At 32.7% G+C, this 23,316-nt stretch overlaps 2 protein-coding genes across 5 annotated transcripts in view; one reads left to right on the top strand and one right to left on the bottom strand.

The window, feature by feature from the left end:
• Positions 1 to 15,311, top strand: part of LOC118190718 (uncharacterized) — an 83,572-nt gene extending 68,261 nt beyond the window's left edge. The window contains exon 15 of one of the 2 annotated variants that reach the window (XM_085807347.1): positions 15,077 to 15,311. The gene's annotated coding sequence lies outside the window, so the exon portion shown is untranslated. Of the gene's footprint in view, positions 1 to 5,020; positions 13,306 to 15,076 lie in introns of those variants that run through there. The other variant, XM_085807345.1, reaches the window with a different exon arrangement.
• A 4,156-nt stretch (positions 15,312 to 19,467) lies between these two features.
• LOC118190719 (CWF19-like protein 1) overlaps positions 19,468 to 23,316 on the bottom strand; it is a 229,445-nt gene continuing 225,596 nt past the window's right edge. For all 3 annotated transcript variants that reach the window (XM_085807349.1, XM_085807350.1, XM_085807348.1), the window contains exons 15-16: positions 22,973 to 23,076; positions 19,468 to 19,861 (exon numbers count right to left, since the gene is read on the bottom strand). In XM_085807349.1, coding sequence (XP_085663475.1) covers positions 19,726 to 19,861; positions 22,973 to 23,076 — 240 coding nt within the window. In that variant the 3' untranslated portion in view covers positions 19,468 to 19,725. The remainder of the gene's footprint in view (positions 19,862 to 22,972; positions 23,077 to 23,316) is intronic.

The following is a 23,316-nucleotide window of genomic DNA, read 5'->3' as shown; positions in this document are numbered from 1 at the left end:
TACCATTTCCTCCGAGTCTAGTTTATACGATTTGAGAGCAGTTTAACTCTGGGAAGCAGATTCTCTCTATCAAAAGAGATAAATGGGATGTGTTAACTGTCTTTAATGGTAATTTAGGGCATGTATGAGCATCAAAACTACGTGTTTGTTCAAGGAAGAAATTAGTCTTGCCATTATTGCCAGTGATTGCAAGTCATTGACTTTATCTTAATCATAAGTTAATGTCTCACTTCTCCAGAGAATTTTTCCATTGAAATCGCTTCACAACATTAGTTCATCACCCAAAAGAAACAGCAAAAAGTGTCCATGCTATGTAGGTCAATAGAAATAAAACCATCCTTCTCTCCTAATTGGGAGACAAGAAGAATCTGTTAATCAAAAATGAAACTTTCAGCTTGAAAACAAGAATATGCATTCATGATCTTTTAGAATGGAATTTCATTTGATATATCTGTGCATTAGACATGTCAGACATATGACATGTGCAGTATCTTTTTGTTGACATTTATTCATGTTCAAAATAATGTATGGATAATCTATCTACATAAGGCTAAATTCAGTAAATTAATTTTCTAGCCTTAATGCTGGATAAGTAAAGTTGTGGTTGTACATAAAAGAATTTCAAAAATTTGATTTTGTGTAATAGAAAAATGAATCAGGTTCTATCTATTGAATGGAAAGATAATTTATTAGGAAGATGAGAGATAACTCTCATGAAGAAAAAATGGAAAGCTGCAATTGAACACAGGTAGATGGTTATAATGCATTAATTTATTTGTTATATCTATTGAATAATGCTATCAGTGTACTTCTGCATTCATTAAATTAGTGGAAAGGGGTTGTAGGCCAAGCCTCTTTTAAATATTAAAAAAAATATATTATCTGATCATCTCTGAACCAATATCTATTAAAACTCATAGTCAGGCTGTATTCTAAATATTTGTGGAAACATGGATAAAATGCCTCATATATTGATCATAAATGGACCATTGTGTCGTTTTGGATATCTTGAATTGTCTAAAAACCATTGACTTTGTAAAACAGTCTTAATAAGAAAGGACAACAAGGCTATAGAGTGAGAAATATGGTAAGTAAGGTGGCTGTGATACATCTGGAATTTGTTTCTGATCATGAAACTGATTGAAGAAGCTTGAACTTCTTTGCTGGAAATGCATCACCATGCCAGATAATGGTAAAAAGATGCTTTGAACTTTTTGCTATCAGTGTATCATGTGCTCCTTTTATCCCTTTATAGGTCTACCACAATAAATCTGATATTCATTTCATCTTTAATTGTGAATAAAATACCAAAAAGTTATAAAGAACCAAAACAAGTGCATTTTATCACATTAGGAGTGTAACCTCCACAGAAGAAAAGTGTTGTCAACAAGGGTCTGCTATGTTTGCATGCTTAAAAGAGACGTCAAGAAAATTAATATTTTTTCTTAGTATGGAAAGAGGGGCCTCCTTCATGTATGGAACAATGTTTTAAAATATACCATAATTAAAATTTATGATGTTTAGTTACATTTTTTATATTTCAAAAACCTTGCATAAAATATAAATAAATCTTTTTTATGTTATCTTCTTGTTGTTGATGAACCTTTAACAGATGCCAGTTCATGAAATTCCCATGCATTCCTGATATGTTAGCCCATTGTTGGCACCAAAAAGGTTTTTCACAAAATGAGTTAATTTGTGATGGGTATGTGCCAGCAGAATGGCAGTAATGAGTTATCTTATGGTTAACATTCAACATGTTAAAACAGAATAGGGCATAATAAAATGGCTTAATAACAAGCATTGTTATTATTAGGTACTGTATATTTTGCTAAATTTTTTCCATACATATATACTGAATTTGTTGTGTATTCTGAAACAGTAAGAGCACAAACTAAGCATCTCTGAATATATATATCAGAGTGTATACACACATATATATATATATATATACACAAAGAACTCCATTTTACTTCTAATGCTTTAAGTTTATATATACCAGGTGTCCCAAAAATGACTGATGGATTTTGTAAATCAATAAAAAAAAATATGCAATAGATGTATCGTTTGCAGCCTTATGCTTAAGAAATCATGGAATTTTATCCCACCAAATTTCAAATTTAGTTAACATTTTCACCCGCAGGTGGCACTGCAGGTGATCTGTAACAGGTATAGTTAAAATGAAGTATTTCAGCTCACCATTCCGTAGTTCGTTGTCAAGCTGATAGCGTAGTGGGGTTTTTTTCTGTTGAACAGTAGATCTGCCTGAAACAGAGTTTTGTTCAAACAAGGCGCAGTTTCCAAAGAAAATTTCATGTGAGAACAGGACCATCAGACAATGCGATAAGGACTCTATTCCAAAAATTCGAGTGAACAGGGAGTGCGAATGATGACCATATTAGAAATGTAGGCCAGCCACGCCTTGCAGTTACAGAATCGAACGCAGAAGCCGTACAGCAGGTTATCCAATAGCAGCCCTGGACTTCCATATGCCGTGTTGCATATTGTACTGGACTCCGAAGAATGAGCACTCACCGTCTCATGCGCGACAGCCTTCACATGTTCCCGTACAAAATCCAGACTCACCAACCCCTCAGTCCAAATGCCATCGATGCACACTATAATTTCGCAAACACCATTCTGCAACTTGTGGATGATGGTGAACTCGATGTTGGCAAAATATGGTTCTCAGATGAAGCGTATTTTCACGTCGATGGCTATGTCAACAAGCAGAACTCGCGAATTTGGGGAAGAGAAAATCCTCATATTGCTAAACCTTCATCCCAGCATTCACCAAAGATAATGGTATGGGCTGTAGTTTCCTCCAAAGGAATAATATGGCCATTTTTTTTGAGCAACCGATAAATGCTGTATGATATCTTGGGATTCTGGAAGAATATGTGGTGATTCATACTGCTTTGGAGGACCGTTCGAATGCCTCCTGGTTCATGCAAGATGGTGCTCACCCACATCGGACGTCCGCAGTATTTGATTTCTTGAACGAACATTTCAGTGAGAGGGTATCATATTTGACAGCATATAAGATGCACCCTTATTTAGAAGGCCACACACAAGGAAAAAAGTTTCAATAGTCTTCGCGAGAGCGTGGTACCACAATAACTTAAAATGTTCTTTTAGTTCTCGCGTTTCGTAAAAGTCAAATAAACAATCATTCAGTGCAATTACCACCCATATTTTTAAAAGTCCACCAGGTCGCTCGCCCATACGTTCTGTAACCACAGTTTCATTCCAGCTTTGTCCATCCAGCCTTTCGGATGAACATGAACAATTACACTCGTTAGAAGTTTTTATTTTGAATGAATTTTTCCTTTGAATATGAAAAACGGTGGTAGTTTTGTGCCATCAGCACAACATGTTAGAACTACCATATATCAGGTTTTTTCATGACCTGTGGTTTTTATGGTTATTGATTTAGACCCTTTAATACTCACAGTCTTGTTAGATGGTACAGTGAGTGGAATTTCATCCATATTACCTATTTGACCGAGCTGAAAAGAAGTTTTCTTGCGTGCATTTATAACAAACCTATGAAATGTTAGTATTTTTTCTTCATAATCTGCTGCCAATTTCTGTGCAGTAGTTGTTTTTATGCGCATTAATAAGCCTTCCCTTTTCATGAACCTGTAGCACCAGCCCTCAGACTCTGAAAAGTTCTGATTTCCATGTTTTTCTGCAAATCCTTTGGCCTCATTGATTATCATTTTAGTTGAAACACTTATCCCAGATTTCCTCTTTATCTATCACCCACATTTTTAAGGCATTTTCAAGTTCAGGCCAAGATGGAGCTGGGCATCGAAGGTTATGTTTTTGTTTTTTAGCAGTTTTCAGTTGATCTTCCTGCAGTCGCCAAGTACATATAATTTTTTCGGTAGGTGGGGCACCGAAATGCCTTTCTGCTGCTCTGTTTCTCTGCACTTTGGCGTAGTTTAACACTCCTAGTTTATACTGAATTGTATATCTTAATCTCTTTGTTTCCTGTAGTCATATTTTCCAGGGTATTTTTTAAAAACAGATAGTTTTAAGCACCGATACCGACACGTTTATCCAGAGTAGCACCGATACCAACACGTGTGTCGGCCAAGTCAAAGAAAGTCTATGTAAAGAAAGAAAGGCTCCATAGACGTAATGTGACCATCGAACCTGTTTCGAACTTCGACATCAGCTTCAAACTTTGGCGCTTTTTGGCGACAGATATTCATGCATGCGCAAAATAATTATGGCAAATGTAGAAAAAGTTATGTGTGTCTAGTCCTTTATCCGGGCTAAAAATAGCATTCAGTATTGAAAGTTAACCTGTGTTCTTCACATATAAGACGCAGGTAACTTTTTTGAGACCAAATTTAGGAAAAAAAGTGCATCTTATATGCCGTCAAATACGGTAATTGCCTTGCATTACGACATGCATACAGGAAGTGGCATGGCATGGCCTCCTTATTCGCCAGACTTGACACCCTGCGACCATTTTCTTTGGGGGTACCTGAATGATGTGGTATACCGCCAAACTCCACAAACAGTTGTGGAGCTGAAGCAGCACATCTGTACTGCATGTGAGACAATTCCAAGTGAGATGTTTGAACGGATGTATGGAAATTTTTGCCTGAGACTGCACCACGTTGTTGCAGCAAATGGGGGTTACATTGAAAATGTGTTTGTTTAGTTTTTTGCAACAGTCCTTGCAAAATTTTCATACCGGTTTTTATTTTTTCATAGTTTTCAGCGCCACTTGTGGATGAAAATGTTAACTAAATTTGAAATTTGGTGGGATAAACTTTCCTGATTTCTTAAGCATAAGGCTGCAAACGATACATATCTCACATTCCGTCTTTTTTTATTGATTTACAAAATTCATCAGTCATTTTTGGGACACCCGGTATGTATACTCCAAATATTCCAAATTATTATATATATATATTTCAAAATTAAAGAAAATCATTGCTTTTGCTCATTGATATGATACTAAGATGATAGCATATAAGAAAGAAAATGTTTTCTTTTCCAGTGATTTTCATTTCTCCCTAAGCAAGTCTTTCCTGTGAAAACTGTCCCTTGACGTGAAGATGGACGATTTCGAAAATTGAGGTCTACATCTCAAATTATTTAACTTAAAAGGGACTTCAGTATTTATTTCTCTGTGAATTGTGTTGTCTACCTGCTGGACAAGTTGGCTGTGAAAACAGTTATTTAATTATATTTAAAGTTAGAATTAAAAATTCTTTAAATCTATGCTTCAGATTATTGTTACAAGTTTTTTTATACTGTGTGCAATTATTATTATTTTTGCTTTGAAAATTTATACCTGATGAGATATCCTGCCTAAATAACTTATTATAATGCAGCTAGTCTGGTAGCGCAGTGAAGTTTAAAATTTTAGATGTAAATAAAAGGTTAACATATGTTCATATTCTCTGTATATCATTACTAAAAGCTTTTTTGAAAATTTCTCCCAAAACACTTAACATAGGTATTTTGGCATTTTAATTTTCTGTTGTTTTTAACATTAATTAAACTAAATTGGGAAATTTATGAGTACAGGTGTATAACTTATTACTTTATAGCTAAAAGCGTTTGCACAAAATCTGTATTTTCATAATTCATGATGTAAAAATGAATGATATGGTACAAAGTCTGAAATCCAGTTATCTGAGAACTGGAATGATCTATTATCTTCCTCACTTTTTTCTCGTAATTGAAAGTTTTTCTTTTCTCATCTATGTATGAATGAAGAATATGACACTTAAGAAAAGCATGTGTGCTGTAAATCAGTTTTTGACCAAATTAGTTGAGATTTCTTTTACTCAGAAGCATCATTATTAGTGATAATTTGAATCATCGTGCATTTTTTCTGCATTTAAACACACTCAGACTAGCAAATTACATTATTTTTGTCTCTCCAATCATTATTCATAAGAGTGCAAAACTTTTCAGCTTATCTGGCTTTGTGCACAGTAAGTGAAGCCTGGAGTCTAGTGCTTGTTTGTAGTGGGATGTTGCAGGAACTGGTTTCATTTTGTTTACAGAGCAGTAAAATGAGAGAAATAATTTAATTATGATTAAATTCTTAGACTCAGCACAGTGAATTATGTTCTTTTGGCATAATCCAACTTATTTTGTTCTCTATTGTGATAACTATAATCTTACGAGAATCAAAATTTTAGTGAAAGATGTCTGTTTCACTCCTGCTGCAAAACTCTACATCATTTACGTAATTGACAGAAATGATAAATGGATATGACAATGCCCCAATTATTAACAAAAGGCAAAATCTATACAAGTAAGCAGAAATTTCAACTTTTGATCACATTTAAATTTCATGATGTGGTTACTGAAACATAATCTCTCTTTGTGCGAAATACATCTTTCCAGATAGAATAGGATAGTAGTTTATTTTATTTCATTTCTTAGAAAATCCTGAAAATATACATTTCATTTTTAAAAAAATTTTCATTAGCAGAAAAGTGTGGAGGAATGAAACCAGACCAAACTGGTGCCACCTGACACTGAGGAAATGGGAAAAAAAAGTGATGTGGCTTTAGTGGAAAAGAATAATCAAATTTTAGATAAACTGAAAATGTGAAGGAATGCTAAATGAAAATGAAAGTCTTCTTTGCAATGATAATGACCCAATCAACAATCAGTTAACAAATTGCAAACTTTGTATGTTGGAAATGAAACATTTTAATTGACTATTTGGTCATAATTTATGACGTAATGATTACAGGATTTCAGCAATGGAATTTTGTGACTGAACAAGAAATTTTCTCTTTATTAATTAAACACGAAGTATAAGCGCAAAAACAAAATTCCTTAAACAACTTGTATTGAGAGAAATGTTTACCTTGAGCTTTTTTTGTAAAATTTGGTTCCATTAAATCAAAAATGCTTCATTACATCCAAAATAGCTGAAGTCCTGACAGTTTTGTGTCTCATATCGTATTGTATAGAATTTTGAAATTAATTTCTCATGACCAAAGCAAAGAGATTAAATAACTGCACTTATGTAAATATATAAACTCAAGCAAATATTAAATGAAAGATTTTTTTCTCAAGATAAACTGTGTGTTTTGAGAAAAAAATGCAATTTGCAATGGTTCTTTATTTTGTTTATTCAAATCTGGAAAAAACATTTCCTGGAGGAAGTTCTCCCACTTCTTAAGATACCTGTTAGCTTTTGGAATTCAGTGAAAGAGGCTCTAATTCTGAAGTCCTTTATATGGAAACATACCAGAAACTGTCAAACCTCAACTTTCCTATGTGAGGAACCGTAACCACCTCAGTCAATCGAAAGCATAAGCTTGTAGGGGCTAAATTTTAAATCGTGCAAATTTTTCTTTTGACAGGATTTTTCTGAAATTGTTTAAAGTCTAAAAATAACTGCATGAGTATTACAATTAACACTGTAACAAACTCTTTTATTACTCAACAAAAATGTGTCTTCATTAATTAAACTGGTTGTCCCTAAGGTTTTATTTTGTGAAACAAATATTCATGCATACTAATAGAAAAGTTGTAAACTTTTGATGAACTATAAATATGAAAATTTATGCAAATTTTGAAATTTTGTCAAATTTGTATATGCATATTATTATTAGTTACTGTTTTGAAAAATCCTGTTACCTTTTTCTTCCTGCAGTCCCATAACTTTATCAACTGCCGCATAATCATATCATTATTTGGTCAACAAAAGATCCATATGAGAAGCATTAGAATGTTGTTTTTTGCTGAAGGCTTCAGTGCTCAAGTGGTAAAACTAGTGAATGAGTTAGTTGCATGAAAGTTTTTATGGTTTTTCTCATGTGTATGTAATGCAAATGTGGGCCAGTGTACCATTGATGTCATCTGCAAAATCATCACGCTTCATAGGATGATAATCCCTGCATGATTTGTCGTTGTCAAAATGAAGCAAAACCAATGTTTCTGCATTGCTAGTTTTCATTTTGTCCGTTTCACCATCATCCTCAGCATTACTCTCATGGCTGCAGTTTTTATTGTTCTCCAGATTTATACGTCAAATCTGTTTTTTGTCATTCAAAATTTGTTTACCATTTTCTGCATTTATCCATGTTTAAATAACATCTTGAGTGACAGCATTATATAATTTTATCCTTTAATACATATATATTAATTCATTATCAGTCAGCATTGTTCTCCTCTTTAACACATGTTAATAAAACTTTTACCATAATGCAGAGTAGGAGGTTAATTTGACCTGTCAGTGTTCAGAAAGGTCAAAAAGATAGATCAATAAGAACATTCTCAATATACATCTCTTTTTTTTTCCTCTTAGTTTGCTGCACTGTTTCTAATATTATTACATTTCCTGGGTGGTGCCTTTGAATTGGTTGTCAACTTTATTAACAGACAGCTTAGTTGATGGAGGACTGATTAATAAAGGTTCTGTTGTATGATCAAGTTAGCTTGAGTTTGAGGTGTTCTGCATAGGAAGCCAAAGGTAAGACATATTCTCAGAAACAAAGGGGGAGAAATTGTGAATTAGCCTCCTATGAAATTGCTGTCCAGACTTGTTCTTTAAATGCTTATAACTTCAAATCTGAGATCTGGAATTTCTGTGTAACTATTAGAGTATTTGGTCACTGCTGGCGATGAATTTCTCTTGATAGAAAATAATGCACATATAATCAAGCAATAGTTGTCTGTGTGCTGTAGAAAAGTTAATTTAGAAGAATGGAGTGGCTGTCATTTCATGGCTCTGTTGAACATTTCAGAGCATTTAATACTACTTGACAACTAACAGGATTTTAAAATTCTTCCAGAGCTAACAAATGTGTTTAATACTCTTTAAGTCCCATGGTCAGTTTTATTTTTATGACATTTGATGTTTCACTGTCATCCTCAGCATGATAACATATGAAAAACAAATATTACCTTTCCAATAAAAATAATTTCCTTTCTTATTTTGCTTTATTATCTAGATATCATACTAGACTAGAAAATTAGTAGATTATGAAAACTAAGAGTAAAATAAGTATACAAATTTAACTGGGAAATGCTCATTAAATGCAGTTCTTTGTGAGCAAATCTAAAAAAATATAAGCTTGTTACTCAGAGGGTTAGGAAGCAGTGAAAATTCTTCTCAGAATATCAGAAGTCACAGCTTTTGGTAAATGTTTTAATTAAGATTGTATATTTTTTGTATGTGTAGTCAACATCTTTTTCTTATGTTTAAAAATTAGCTTAATTGTGTAATATTGTATATCATTTTGCATTATAACATTAAGAATATGTGCAAATTTTGTTTATAGCTGAAAAGTAATGAGAGTTATGCCTGTTTAATTTTTCATTCCTTAAACTGATAAGCTGTGCAAAAATATTAGTGTTATTTCTGGTATTTATGACAGCTTTGGGAATGCAGCTGTTGTACTGAACATATTTGAAGTAATTTCTGTATACATATTATGATTAATGTATATAGTTATCTTTAAGTTTTCAAACTAAATAGTTTCATTTGAGGAAGTACAGTAGAACTGCAACTATCCAGACAAACTAGAGCTGCAATTCATTTGATAATCTGTTCCTCCTATTATTTTAAATACCTAATGCAAATGATAATTCCACATACTGCATGTTATGCTAAAGGAAAGTCTAAACTGCATATAATAAGGCAAAAATTCCTTAAGTGAAGGTGCATTTGACATAATGGCATCACATTTGTTAAATTTACTTTCAAAAATGAGCTCCCCGTATGAGTAAGCACTGGTTCACAAAGTAAACAAGTGAAACTTTGCAGTATGGTCAGCAAATGGGCCACAGATATCTAAGGGATGATCTGTGAGTTAATAATAGCTGGCTTCAGAAGTGATTTTAAAACTAAAATTTGATTTATGTAATTAGTGTCAAAATATAAAAAAATATAGTGCAATTTAAGGATTAGATCCCTGCATTATTTCAAAATAGGCATCAAATTGTAAAGACTGTAGCAGTATGCAGTTAATTTTCATTTATGTTTACAGACTATGCATTTCTCAAAAGTTTCAGGCAGTCTACATGTGACATGATTTATCTAAATTAACCAGCTTCTAAAAAGAATTGAAAAACATTGTTTAGTTAAATAATATTTTTTTACATGGCCTAGGGAAAAAAGTGAAGCTATGTAGATAATTGAAAATCTGCTGTGTAATTTATTTAAATAATTAAAAGAAAGACTTCTAACTAAGAACAGAAGTAGTGACTTGAAATCTTACTCTCTAAACTACTACTTTTCTAGTTCATGATCATGATTTTGTTTTCATTCATTGTCTCTGTTAGTAATAATAGTTATAAATATGTAAAAAAAAATATTTTTCCTTATACAGAATATAGGGAAATTATAATGTTTTAAAAAATTATAAAAAGAATAAATAAAAAAAAATGATTAACCTAATCAAATATGTCACTGTCTGATCTGTTCAGATAAATGTCATCTAGTTTGAACAAAATTGAGTAAAATTAAAAAGGTAAGAAAGATATCCTGAATTGTGAAGCAAAATAAATAGCTATAGTGCTTGTGGTTTGAAGTTGCTTGTAATAAAGCTTTCATGATTTTAAATATAAATTTTAGGTTTACTGAGACAAGCAGATTCAGATTATGGCTTGTGAACTTTCAAATAATTTTATGAATTTAAAATGCATCATTTGTATCTCATTTTATATGCTTTAAATTTACATCTGATATTATAATTTATATACTTGTCTGTTGTTTTCATCATCGGTTAGCTTCTCAACTTTGTTCATAAAAGGTGGCTTTATTTTCTTTTATCATATGTATATATTTTCTTTTACAGAGTTCCTTTAAATAATATTGAAAATTTTATGAGAATGATTGTAAAAATGTAAAATTTAACTTTTTATTGGGTCTTCATACAGCAGAACATCCTATTAGAAAAATTATGCTGTAATAAATTAAATATATGATGAAACAACATGTTTTAAACCTACTTATTAAATATCAGCAGTCCTAGTTTTCAGTTTGGATATTTTTAATTGTAGGAAATAATTTAAAATCATATTAGTTAATAGGTATTTTTAAAAATTAATTGAATATTTTCTACCTTCATTACATAGAAAAATGTAAACAGACAAATAAGCTAAGAAAATAATCCACTTTCTTTTTTCATGCATTAAGAAAATCAACCACTTTCATTGCTTGTGCATTCTAAACTCTTAAGCATGTATTTTACAGTCCATGCAGAAAAATCTATTTTAATGGATATTCATATATACTCATCTTGTTTTATGACAGTTTAGTGTAAGCTTTAATAGTTTATGAATTCACACCAAGTGCAGCTTGTAATGTAGATATAAGCTAGTTTATTTTTAGAAAGTTCTCCATGAAGGCCTCCCTCTCCTTAGGCAGATATCCCCTATGTGCCTTGCCATGGGTGGTCATTTGCCTGGGCAGTTGAGCTTTGTTTAATTGATGTTTTAACCAAAGTTTCACTGTCGAGTTAGGAAGAATCGTAAAATCAATCTTGGCATTGATTTGCTCTTTTTATATGCTTGATACTGTATATACATACCAACAGCATTTGATGGTTATATGAAAAAAGTTATTGTGAAGTTTCTTGCATAATTGATATGATTGAAATCCTGAAATTTGCATCACTTGTACACATTTTTAATGATCCATAATAAGAAGTGACAACTGGAACTGTATAAGTACTATGAGTAAAAGTAAACACTAGAAAGAAAAGGAAGATCTTTTCCAAACTAGGGAATATAATCCCCAGTGTTGTGTCCATGGGATATAAAAATAATCAGACAAAGCTACGTGTGTTCTGGTAGTGACTGTATCAAAATCTAGCATTAGAGTAAAGGAAAGTACATGCTATTGAAAGTTATGGTATTTAATAACACAAAACTGTAAAGGAATGCATGATTTGGAAAAAAATGTACAGGAACTAGCAGTGGTGTAGTTAGTCCTGAAGTGTTAATTGCTTATATCTCGCTGAACATTATACTTTAAGAGGATGGAACATTTTGCAGTTTTTCTAATGGTCTTTTAGCTATGGACTGTGTAAAAAGCTAATGTTTGTATTTTCAAAAACTATCTGTTTTCTCTCCTGAGCTGAAACTTAAATAAAATAAAATCTCTGTGGAGAAAAACCTTGTTATAGAAAAAAAACATGCTTAGAATCACTGTTAAAAGAAACAAATTCTGTAGCCACCTTTCATGCATCCCATGTAATCTTCTGAACTCTCCCTTTTATCAAAGTCCTTCACACAAGATTATTATGAATATAATACATTTTTATATATACAAATTAAATTTCCTTTTTCTTAGCCCTACCCTTAATTTTGGCCACAAAAATTTACTAGAATTCAGCTTATTTTCTATTAATCCTTTCTTTGGGTATATGTACATAGAAAGAGAAGTGTACCTATAGGTATTATCAAATTGTTGTATAAATGGTTTGTTAATAATGACTTTTAATTTATTAATGTTATTTTTCATGTCCCCTTTGGGGTTGAATATCTTGTATTCTTCAGTACTTTCCAAGGGCAAAAGTGTGACTGGAAACAGTTTGTACTCATAAGATTTTATGTGCATTTTGTTCAGTTTTTACCTTAATGTTATTTATAACATAATCCCATGCAAAGTTATTTTAAGTTATTATACTCAGATTTTTAGTATTACAATAATACAGCTTGTACGCATTTAAATATTTTGTTTAATATGTAGCATTTTCTAGTAATTCATTGCTTTAGAACATGAAATGATATATATGAGCAAAATGTAATATGATTTTATACAAATTTATATGGATAACATGCAAGCATATTTTTTGTTCAATTTCCATATTGTATATATGGTTTAAATTTGTGTTATTTGTTTTCTTTGTGTCTTATTTAATTTTGTAAGTGTTGGGTTTGTATATTAGTATGATATTAAGGTATGTAAATGCTTGTAATTTTGGATTCTTAAATACCTCAATGAATATTACTTAAAACTTATCAAATATGTATCTTTCTGAATTAAATGATATAAAATGTATTCTTTTTCAGAATTTTGTAACTTAGAATTACTGGTTGACCGTTTTGCTTATTTATGAATAAAGTTGTTTAATGTAAAATATATCTTTGCTAAATTTTTATTTCAAATTCAGAACTTATCGAATTTTGCATAATCTGAAAAAGTTGTAACATACAATTCTTTTAAATAATTGCCTTAAATTGAGCAAGTCCAATTCATGGGCTACTTGTGGCTGCTATTATGTAACCAAAAGAGTGCTGAAAAGTTATGTCATGCATCTATGAATACAATAAAACAAAAATCATTAAATGACTTAAGTGGGCATAAGTGCTTTCTCATAATAAATGATGTGCTAATAAATGACAGTATTCAACATTAAACTCAGTCAGCCTACTATTAAGAACAGCAAACTTTACTTTGAAATTCATGTGAACAGCAGAGCATGTAGTATTAAATGCCATTTTAATTAGGAGATATTGAGAACTGATTTCAGGAAATTTCAATTGCTTGATATTTCTTTCTCATTTAATATCCAACATAACTGTGAATTTGCAAATGGAATACATAAATATTAGAATGATAAATTTAGTTCCTTTTAAATTAAATAGAAAACTTGCTGCTAAATAATTATTTGCGGTAGATACAGTGGTAACAATTCCAGTGAGTGCTAGTTCTACTTTTTAAAAATATCCATCATTTAACAGTCAATCTCTGTTTGTAAAATCAGAAAGCATGCAGCAATTTTTTTTTAATGTAGAAAATTACAAAAATAAAAATTTGAGACAGGTATCCATTGAGTAGTTTTTATGAGCATACTAGCATTTGCTCATAACTTTATTAGAATGACAGTTTGTCATTCATGTAAACTAGCCATTGATCAAGGGAATTTGAACAGCATTGTAATTGCTATTGATAAATAAATCTTTATAATCATGTTATGTAAAAAGCATGCATAGCATAACAATGTAACTGTTTTGCTTTTCTATGGGTGTTGTGGGTAGGGAATAAAAATGTTTAAACGCAATATTGTATCAGTTTATAAATTTTTAAAAAATTAAGGTTCCTGCTGTAGCTTAGTCATGTATAATATTGTGCAAAAGATTTTGACCAAAATTGGTCTTTTTAGTATTATACTTACTACCTAGTTTATAAACATATGGTGTATATGATTTCATTTAATTTTTTAGATAATTGATTTAGATAAGCATAAAGTAAGCTAAGATGCTAGATCTTATCGTGTTAGTGCTTTGAAAGTAGATTATAATCAATAAACGTTCTTTTTACAATAATGTAAACAAATCACATCCAATTCTTTAGTGTTTAATATATTCAATAAATATTCTAGTTTAAATAAACTTCACATTTAACAGAATTTTAGAAGCCCTTTTACACGTGATTGCCTACAGTTCATTGAAAATCTCTCAGTTCCTTAATAATCATTCGCACAGTTGATTTTAACCTTTTTGGAAATATATTAGACAATTTATGTGTATATCTCTGAATGTATAGTTACTTTGTTGACTGTATATATCACTGTATTAATTGCCAATCTGTTTCTCAGTTCTTAAAATTTCACAACCTATTCTGTAATCCGTCATTCAGAATTTACATCATGAGTTATTATATTTGCACAAACTCCAACTGATGGTAGTTATTGCTTATCTGTGTGTACGTATGCTACTGAATCACATTGACAGTGTTTTTATGCAGGTTTAACGCACTGAATATAATTTCATTGGATATATTACATGAATGTTATATAATTAAGAAATGACAATGGAAATCAATAATTTAGCTGCTTTTAGTGAGTACATTTGAATGTCTGACCCAAGTGATTAGTAACATTGTTTGATGCTTGTTGAATTCAGCATTATTTGTAGAAAATACTTAACATATAGCACAGACACTTCTGTTGAATTATAAATAATTTAGAGTTAGTTCTAAAGCGATAAAAAATACTGATTATAAAATATTGTATACAAACAACAGGAAATTCGCAATTTTACATTTTGTTTCATAAATTAAAATGTCAAAAGTGATAGATCTGTTATTTCTTTTTAATTTTTTTTGTTTGTTTCCCTTTGCTAGTCCATATAAAACACAAGAATTCTTTGTAAATAGTCATGCTCTTCATTCATTGTAAGTATATTTTACATTCATGCATATATATATATATATTTAATTAACCGATTCTTATATTATTTTCATTCAGATTCTAACTGTATTTGAAATAAAAATTATACATTTTTACTGAGAAAATTATACTCTTTTGTGTTATATAATTCTGTTATATTAAGTTGAATAAAATGGTAATGGAACAAAAGTTGTTTATAATTTTTGCTGTTATATTCTACAGGTGGTGTTTTGATATGCTTCACTTGACATCTTTCCTTTTTATAAAATTCAGACAAACAACCGATGAATGAAAAGTGGAATTTTAAGATTTATATATAAAATTATAAGTCTGGCAAAAAAAAAAAAAAAAAAAAAAAACCTACCCAAATTATGAAAGAATAGAAATAAATATATTTATTTATTTGCACTGCCCGAGCAGAATAGTGTTTTATTTATTGTAATCCAAGCAAAAATATTTATTATCATGGCATTCAAGTCATGTATAAGAACAGATAAAACTTTGTTTAAAAAAATGATACTTTCTAAATTCTTGCTTTCATTGCACATATACTTTTAAGCTGAAAATTCATAATACCTATTCTTGCTGTTTCTAAAACGACTTCTACATTTTCTTGCCGTATTGCATCGGAGTCTAGGGGAATTTCTCTTACATTTTAGAGACTTCTGTTTTGTAATCTTTCCAACAGAAATTGCAAAATGTGTACATTGACAAATAGATATCAGGATAAAAGGGGAGATAAATATTTCGAAGAATTCACTCATGACTTATTTCAGGAGCAAGACCTCGGAGCATTGTATTTCGCTCAGGATAGATATTCCTGTTGTGTAATGTTATGTTCTAGTGTTAGTTGTTTACTACATTCCTCCCTCAATTTTTTTTATGGGTGTGTGTATGTATCTTGAGGTATGCTTTGAGTTCTCGCCATAAATGTTGGCTGATTTGTAAGCACCAGGTATGCCTGCTATTCATCTATTTTAGTTTATAATAAAAAGTCAAGATTTAGCGATAAGTCGCTTAAAGTCTTATTGAGGTTGAGTCACAAGTTACAATAGAAAGATCACATTCCTCACAAAATATATTTAGTTAGTTAATGAGTGTTACCACTGCATTGTGTAGTAATTAGCCGAACTACAAGATGTTTTCCAATGGTGCATGACTTTTTATTTTTTAGAAATGAGATATAAAACTTTGTAAGACACGAATAAATATTTTTTGCCAACAATCATTAAATTTCTCAAAATATTCTTTTAACAGTCATTGGAAACATTCTTTTGTTTTATTGAGAAGCAAAGGATGCCTAGATTCAAGTCCCCGTTTTAATTTTGATAGTTTCATATGCTCCATAGCCAAAACATTACTGCAGATTAAGTAAAGAGGTTGTTCCAAATCGGAGAACTGACTCGTCATATTTTTTCCCCACATCTTAGATTCTCCTGGTTTCTAGATCCTTTTTGAAGATCGCTCGTTTGCTACCCATTTACTCAAATTCAACCATTTATCTATGGGTAAAAAATATTTTTATCCTAAAATAATAAAATCTCTCCATAATAACTATTCAAATACTACTCTTAACCTTAGTGGAGTAAAACAGTTAAATATACTGTTGCATTGTTCTTGCAATGCACACGCTTGTTACGATGAAACAGAAGTAACTATACTAGAATAAGCATTATTGCTACCCTAGTTGAAGTGGCGCTGACCTTATTCTCTGTATACATGTTGTGCAGAATGTTCTGTGCGTTATATTTTGATTCTGAAATAACTCATTTGCTGAAACTGGCATGTGACACCACCATTATGATGCACTTATTGGTTTACAAAACAACTTGACCAGTATTACGATTTATGACTGGGCTCTGCAGAAATTTATTAAAGATTACAAAGGGATTGAGACTGTTTCTTTAAGTACCTGAATTAAAGGTAATTCAGATGTCAGAGAAATATTTAAAGTAGCCAGACTCAACATAATTACTCTCTCCCCCAAAAAATAAAACTTGCTATTAACATGCAGTAAATACGCACACACAAAAAATACAAGAGACCTTTAGCATGTGTACAGTACACGTAAAACAACATTACTTAGCTTTAATTTTATTTTAGCACAATTTCAGCGATTGAACACTATTGCTTTCTTTACAGTATTTACTATTTATTGAAGAATGAATGTTATAATGATGTCCAGGGTTAATTTAAATCAGAAATTGGCACTGCAATTTTTCTTTTGTTGTTGAAAGCTCAAAATTTGAGCCAACTTTTATTATTCGCACGATTTCAAAAAAAAACTTGGCGCTTGACTTATTTATATCTGTCAAATCAATCTGTGGAAGAGGGGGATTTGGCATGTTACTTTAAAATATCCGACAATGAGTAAAAAAAGTATGTTAAAACATAAATATCCTTTCAAGATAAGAATCATGCATGCTAAATTTTGACGATCGGCAATTAGGGCGAAGATTTAGAACTGATCCCCTCCTTTTTTCAAAGTGTACCAACATTTTATTAGTTTGGTGCACTGCCTCTTCGTCACCATGATATACTCAAAATGCATATATACCCTCACTTCGAAAAGTTAAGCACGAAGATGTGAAATACAAAACAATCAATAAATACTGCTTTGATTGACACAAAATTCGGCAGGAAAGTAGCATATACTATATTTATGCATAAAATAAAATCAATTATATACAGAAATGAAAACAATATTAAATTTTTGTAAGTTGTCAGATAATGGCATACTGGAGACAAACAGATTTATGTATAAAGTGAAAATAAACAGCATAAAATGAAAAAAAGGACATGAATAGGGTATGTGATCCCCCCTCATCTGTATACAAAGTTTACACCTTGTGACCATGGTTTCAATTAGGTGGTCAACCACCGCAGAATTAAGCAATCGCCATTCTTGTAGAGCAGTTTCTAGCTCAATAAGAGTGGCTGGAGGTGAGAGACGGGAAGATGCAGCACGGCCGAGAGCATCCCAAAGATTTTCAATGGGTGGTTAAGGTCGGGTGAATGTGCTGGCCACGTCATACGCGCAATCCCTTCACTCTCCAGGTAATCATCGACGATGTGAGCTCTATGGGGATGTGCGTTATCGTCCATTAAAATAAACGTAAGGCCTGCTGCAACGTACAATCTCACAATGGCTTCTAGGACTTCATCTCGATTCCGGACAGCTGTCAAAGAACCCCGTTTAAAGATGTGCAGGTCGGTGCGGTATCATAATGGTTTGGTTTATTAGATTACGGCAAAGCATTCGAGGGCTACTGCCTTAAGGGAGGGATGCCTTCGTGGAGGACTTTTTAAGGGAAACTGGCTCGTATACACGTTACACATGGGAAAAACCATGAAAACTATGCAGCCAGCCCGTTTACGGGATTCGAACCGAACTACCAGTGTTCAGCGACGTTACGGCTCGGCCGCTGGTGGGCGCGGTATCCTAATGAAATCCCTGCCCACACCATAATGCTTCCGCCTCGGAATGCGTGATGTTCGGTGATGTTTTAGGACTGATTGCGTGTTCGTTGTTCACGCCATATTCTTATATGCTTGTCATCTGGCTCCAGAGCAAATTTTGACTCATCAGTAAACATGACATTGTCCCAGTCAGACACTTTCCAATTGACATGTGATTGGACGGATAGAGGAACACAAACTTGAGGTACCCGGGCGTACAGTCCACTCATATGTAATCTTCGGCGTACAGTAGCTGCAGATATCGCTTTACCAATGGACGCTGTAACCATAGATGTCACACGTGTGGTGGTCGCTCTGCGATTCCGCTTGGCTACAATAGCAATATATCGATCTTCCGTGGGGGTTGTAGCCCTGGAGCAACCAGCTACGGGCCTTCGGACAACTGTCTGTGTAGTTTGGAATTGTTTCCATAAACGTGAAATTACAGAATGATGAACGCCGAAGAAAAGAGCAACATCTGTGATCGACTGTCCTGCTTCAATGTGCTACACAGCACGCCAGCGCTCAGAATCTTCCATTCGTCTTCTGGAAGTCATAGAAACCCGTATGTCTTGAAAACAAATTGTACGAAAGTTTTAAACACATTCTATCAGCACTTACAATCAACTTCTGTAACCCTTCATAAAGTTGGTTTCTTATAAGACTGCCTTTTTTGCATATTTCTTGACATGAAAGCACGATTGGCTGTTACCTAACATATTCGCATACTTCCATCTACCTCTGCAGCGAATTGCATCCTCTTCAACTCTGATTGGCTTCCGGAAATTAGCATTTTCCTCTCCGTGCTTAACTTTTAGAAGTGAGCATATATAAATTTTATTTGTGCTCTATTACTATAGTACTATAACAAAAACAAGCTACTAAAGTAATTTGGAAACAATTTATATTCAGATGCCAATAAAGTACAAATAGCTAAACAATGTATATTCAGATGACAATGAAGCACAAACAGCTAAACAATTTATATTCACGACAATGAAGCGCAAACACTTTATGTATTAAAAATGAAATGAAGAAAAGTACAAAAACACCAAGTTAGAAAAGAAGTGAATGCATGACATATATGTGAATACATGACATTTTAAATGGTGGTGAAATCCTGCACATTTAAAGCCTCCTCTTTTTATGGAGCATATCTTCTAAATTCACTTCGGAACTGTTCCACCCATGATACTTCTTCAATTATGGTATAACCACATCTTCTCCAATCAATGACGAGCCTTGGTAACTCAAGTACTTCTGGGTGTACCATCAGCGTCCTGTAAAAAAAAAAAAAAAAAAAAAAATTAGATATATGATGGATAGCCTTGTACACAATGCATGTGAGCAGTGCTATCCAAACCTTTTTACCATTGTTCAAAAACAACTGGCCAGCTAAATCTACTCCCAGAATTTCAAAAGCCCTATAATCTCCCACCCGATCTTCAAGAAGAGGAGTCACTTCACAAGACATCGATTTCGCTTTATATCGTTTACATATCACACAAACTTTTAACACATTACACACAGTTTTACGTTGTTTCAGTATCCAGAATCTTTCTCTTAAAATAGATTGAAGCATTTGAGTTCCAGCATGACAATGTTCTGCATACCTAGGAGTGGTATCCTCTGAAAAGTTAAAATAACTGAGTTTTACCGTCATTTTTTCCAAGTCAGCTTCGTTCGGCTAACAGACAAAATATTGGTAGGCCAAAATTCACGGCTTTCTCTTAGCCAGAGAGTTCCCTTATACCACTCCACTTTTTACTCTGCTAAGCAAGTGCTTACCAGAGACCCCGAGATAACACATCTGCACAGTTCATGTTATCAGATACATGCCTCCATGATTCCAAGGACCATGGACAGGTTCTATTACGAGGCACTTAGGCTTATTGCTTTTATCCCACACATCATCAAAGAATTATTTTTATCGCCAAAAAGAGGGTTCCGCAAAGAGGTAAAATTTAGTACCAAATGTTAAATTTAACAAAAGAGTAACTGCCTTCCACAGTGAAAAAAAGTAAAAACACTGAAGGACTTAATTTAGTAATTTTTTTTGTGTCGAAAAAGGGCCAGAATCAATTTTGAGGGGGTTGGATCAGGAATTTTGACAAGCATCGACGTTTCCTTGATCAATGATCATGTGGTGTTAACAACACGAGAGCGGAAACACTCACGAAAAATTTCATGTCACAAGTGCTTCGGGTCTGGGAGGGAAGGAGGAGCGGGAACTCGTTAGGCGAGTTTGATTTAAAGAGACACGGCCAGCAATGCCTCTGAGGAGAAACTTTTATAAATACAAAGTGATTACTTTAGCTTTAAGTATTATGTCAACTAATCAAAAATAGTATTAATTCTCACAGTGAGATTAAGTTAAAATTAAATAAAAATAATAATCAATGCACTAGAACTCTTTTAAGAACAAAAGCGTGCTTAAAGTCAGTTAACAACCGCTTACGGTTGAAAGAAATAAGATTGCCCGATTACGGGACAAAGAGAGAGTGACCCTGAGGCAAAGAAGATTCTTTGCCTGAGGGAAGCTGAAAGATCAGCGAATTCACTCAGGCGGTGGAGGGAAGCGAACAAGTGTATTGAAACCTTCGAGGCGCCTCGTCTCCATAGCAACGCCTTTTAGGAAAAGGAAGCGCATTATATGCGTTCTTTAGAATAGCTCTGGGTCTCTTTTTTGACGATGCAATTCCCGGATGAGAAACAGGGAGGCTGTGGAGTACGGCGTTTCGTAGGGAGAATTTTGGCTGCATTATGAATATCATCGTTCGTAACAAACGAAGGAGCTTTATAAATTTGCCGTAGCATAATATTCTGTACGAAGTCATTAAAAGGAATGACAGGACTACAAAAGAAATCAATCCGAAATGTTGAGCATATCGAAAATTTTCAAGCAAAATAATGATTTATATATGCCATATATTGTTACGTGAGTACAGTTTTGTAATGGATTTAATTGCACACAAAACCGATGATAATTTCATAATATTTATTCCCCCCCCCAAAAAAAACATTTTGAAGTTCTGGAATATTTCACAAAAGTACTACTACAGCTCTTCTCAGCATGTCAGAACACAAACAGTAGTTACACTTCAAACTACTAAGAATGTTAAACACAACATAATTTACAAAGTCTCAGTGTATAAGCTCACAGAATGATTTCTAAATACTCTGAATTAAAACTGAGAACCAATGCTTTGTTCAGTCTTATACAGTTTTTCCCCCAGCCACCGATAAATTTCCAAAAGGCATCCACAGTTACAGTTACTAGGGTCAGATATGGTTACAGTTATATAGTGATAGGACAAGTTATAGTTGCACAGGCGTCTGACAAAAATGTCGCCAAATGGTCACCAAGATTGACGACTTTTGGGGAATTATCGCCAAACTTGTTGACAAAAATTAGTCGGCAAAACCATCGCTAGGTGCGTGCTATCTCTCCATAGCCAGATAGCTATTTATCTCAATATTAAGTGGATTTGCCCCTCACTGTCTTGAGGGTTTTACGCTACATTATACAAGAGATACTAAAGTTTTACATACAATGTCACTAAATTTATTTACATATATCTAAAATTCGCAAAAATACGTTGTGAAATATGCGATTAATCGGTTCTTATTAATAACAAGTGGTAATGATTAATCATAATAAAAAGAAATGAATGTATTCTAATAAATAAATAATTTATTAGAATAAATTTGTTAATAATGATTTGCAACAATGAAAGGTAAATGTAATAATTTTCAACACGTTTAGTTCGAGATTTGTCATTATGCATGCGTCTGCTTTTAGTGGTTCACTATTGTGCAAACGTACGCAGCGGAATGTTACAATACAGATGAAATCACTTTTCGTGATAAAATCATAACAAGAAACAAAAGACAGGTTCACTTTAATATAATGCAGACAAAGGAAAAATCGAAAGCGTGGATGTAGACGAAAGAAAACTCGAAAAGCTATAATGAACATTACTGAATTAGACGCTTATTGCTACTTTTGAATTATATTTGGATTAACTGTTGGGATTATAAATACTCGTAGTAGTTGCTGACAGAACTTATGTACCCTAGTACGATTATTACAGGAAAAGCATATCACCAACTTTTTAAAACGCCTTAACGGGCGACTCAGAAGACGAGACGAGGCAGGTTGACCTTTCCTCAAACATTTCTTCGGTTCACGACAAAGCACGCCCATACACAGTCGCATGAACACAAGTGCTGTTCCAGTAGTGTGGATGGGAGATGTTCCCCCTCCCTACCCATAACGCGGACCTCGCACAGCTTTTGAGTGTAGCTTTTGTGAAACACCATACTAAGCAGTAATATAAAACGTTTTTAAATAAATAAATTCTACAAATAGAAAAATTTCTTTGGCATACCTCGGAAACTTTACAGGAATTCGTTCTTTACTCACAGCCTTAAAGATAGGTATCTTGTCAACTCGAACTTCCAAATAAAAGTATGGTTGGTTTGGTTGGATTACCTAAAATGTAAAAATAAATCTTAAGACATGATAAAAGGGAAATTGAAGCAAACAGTTGTATTCTTAATATAAATATTTCACATTCCTTCAGTATCTATACAATCTCATCAAACAGAAATGCCAGGATAGTAGAAGAAATCAATTCCAAATCTTGAACATACTGAAATGTTTCAAGCAAAATAATGATATGTGTGTGTTACGAACAAAGAGATCAAACCGTTTTTATTAATAACAACTGGT

The sequence above is a fragment of the Stegodyphus dumicola genome, chromosome X1, assembly GCF_044657685.1.
Source record: "Stegodyphus dumicola isolate Sdum_Otavi_A_Nest chromosome X1, ASM4465768v1".
NCBI classification, from domain to species: Eukaryota; Metazoa; Arthropoda; class Arachnida; order Araneae; family Eresidae; genus Stegodyphus; species Stegodyphus dumicola.
This window is presented reverse-complemented; position numbering and strand designations above follow the sequence as displayed.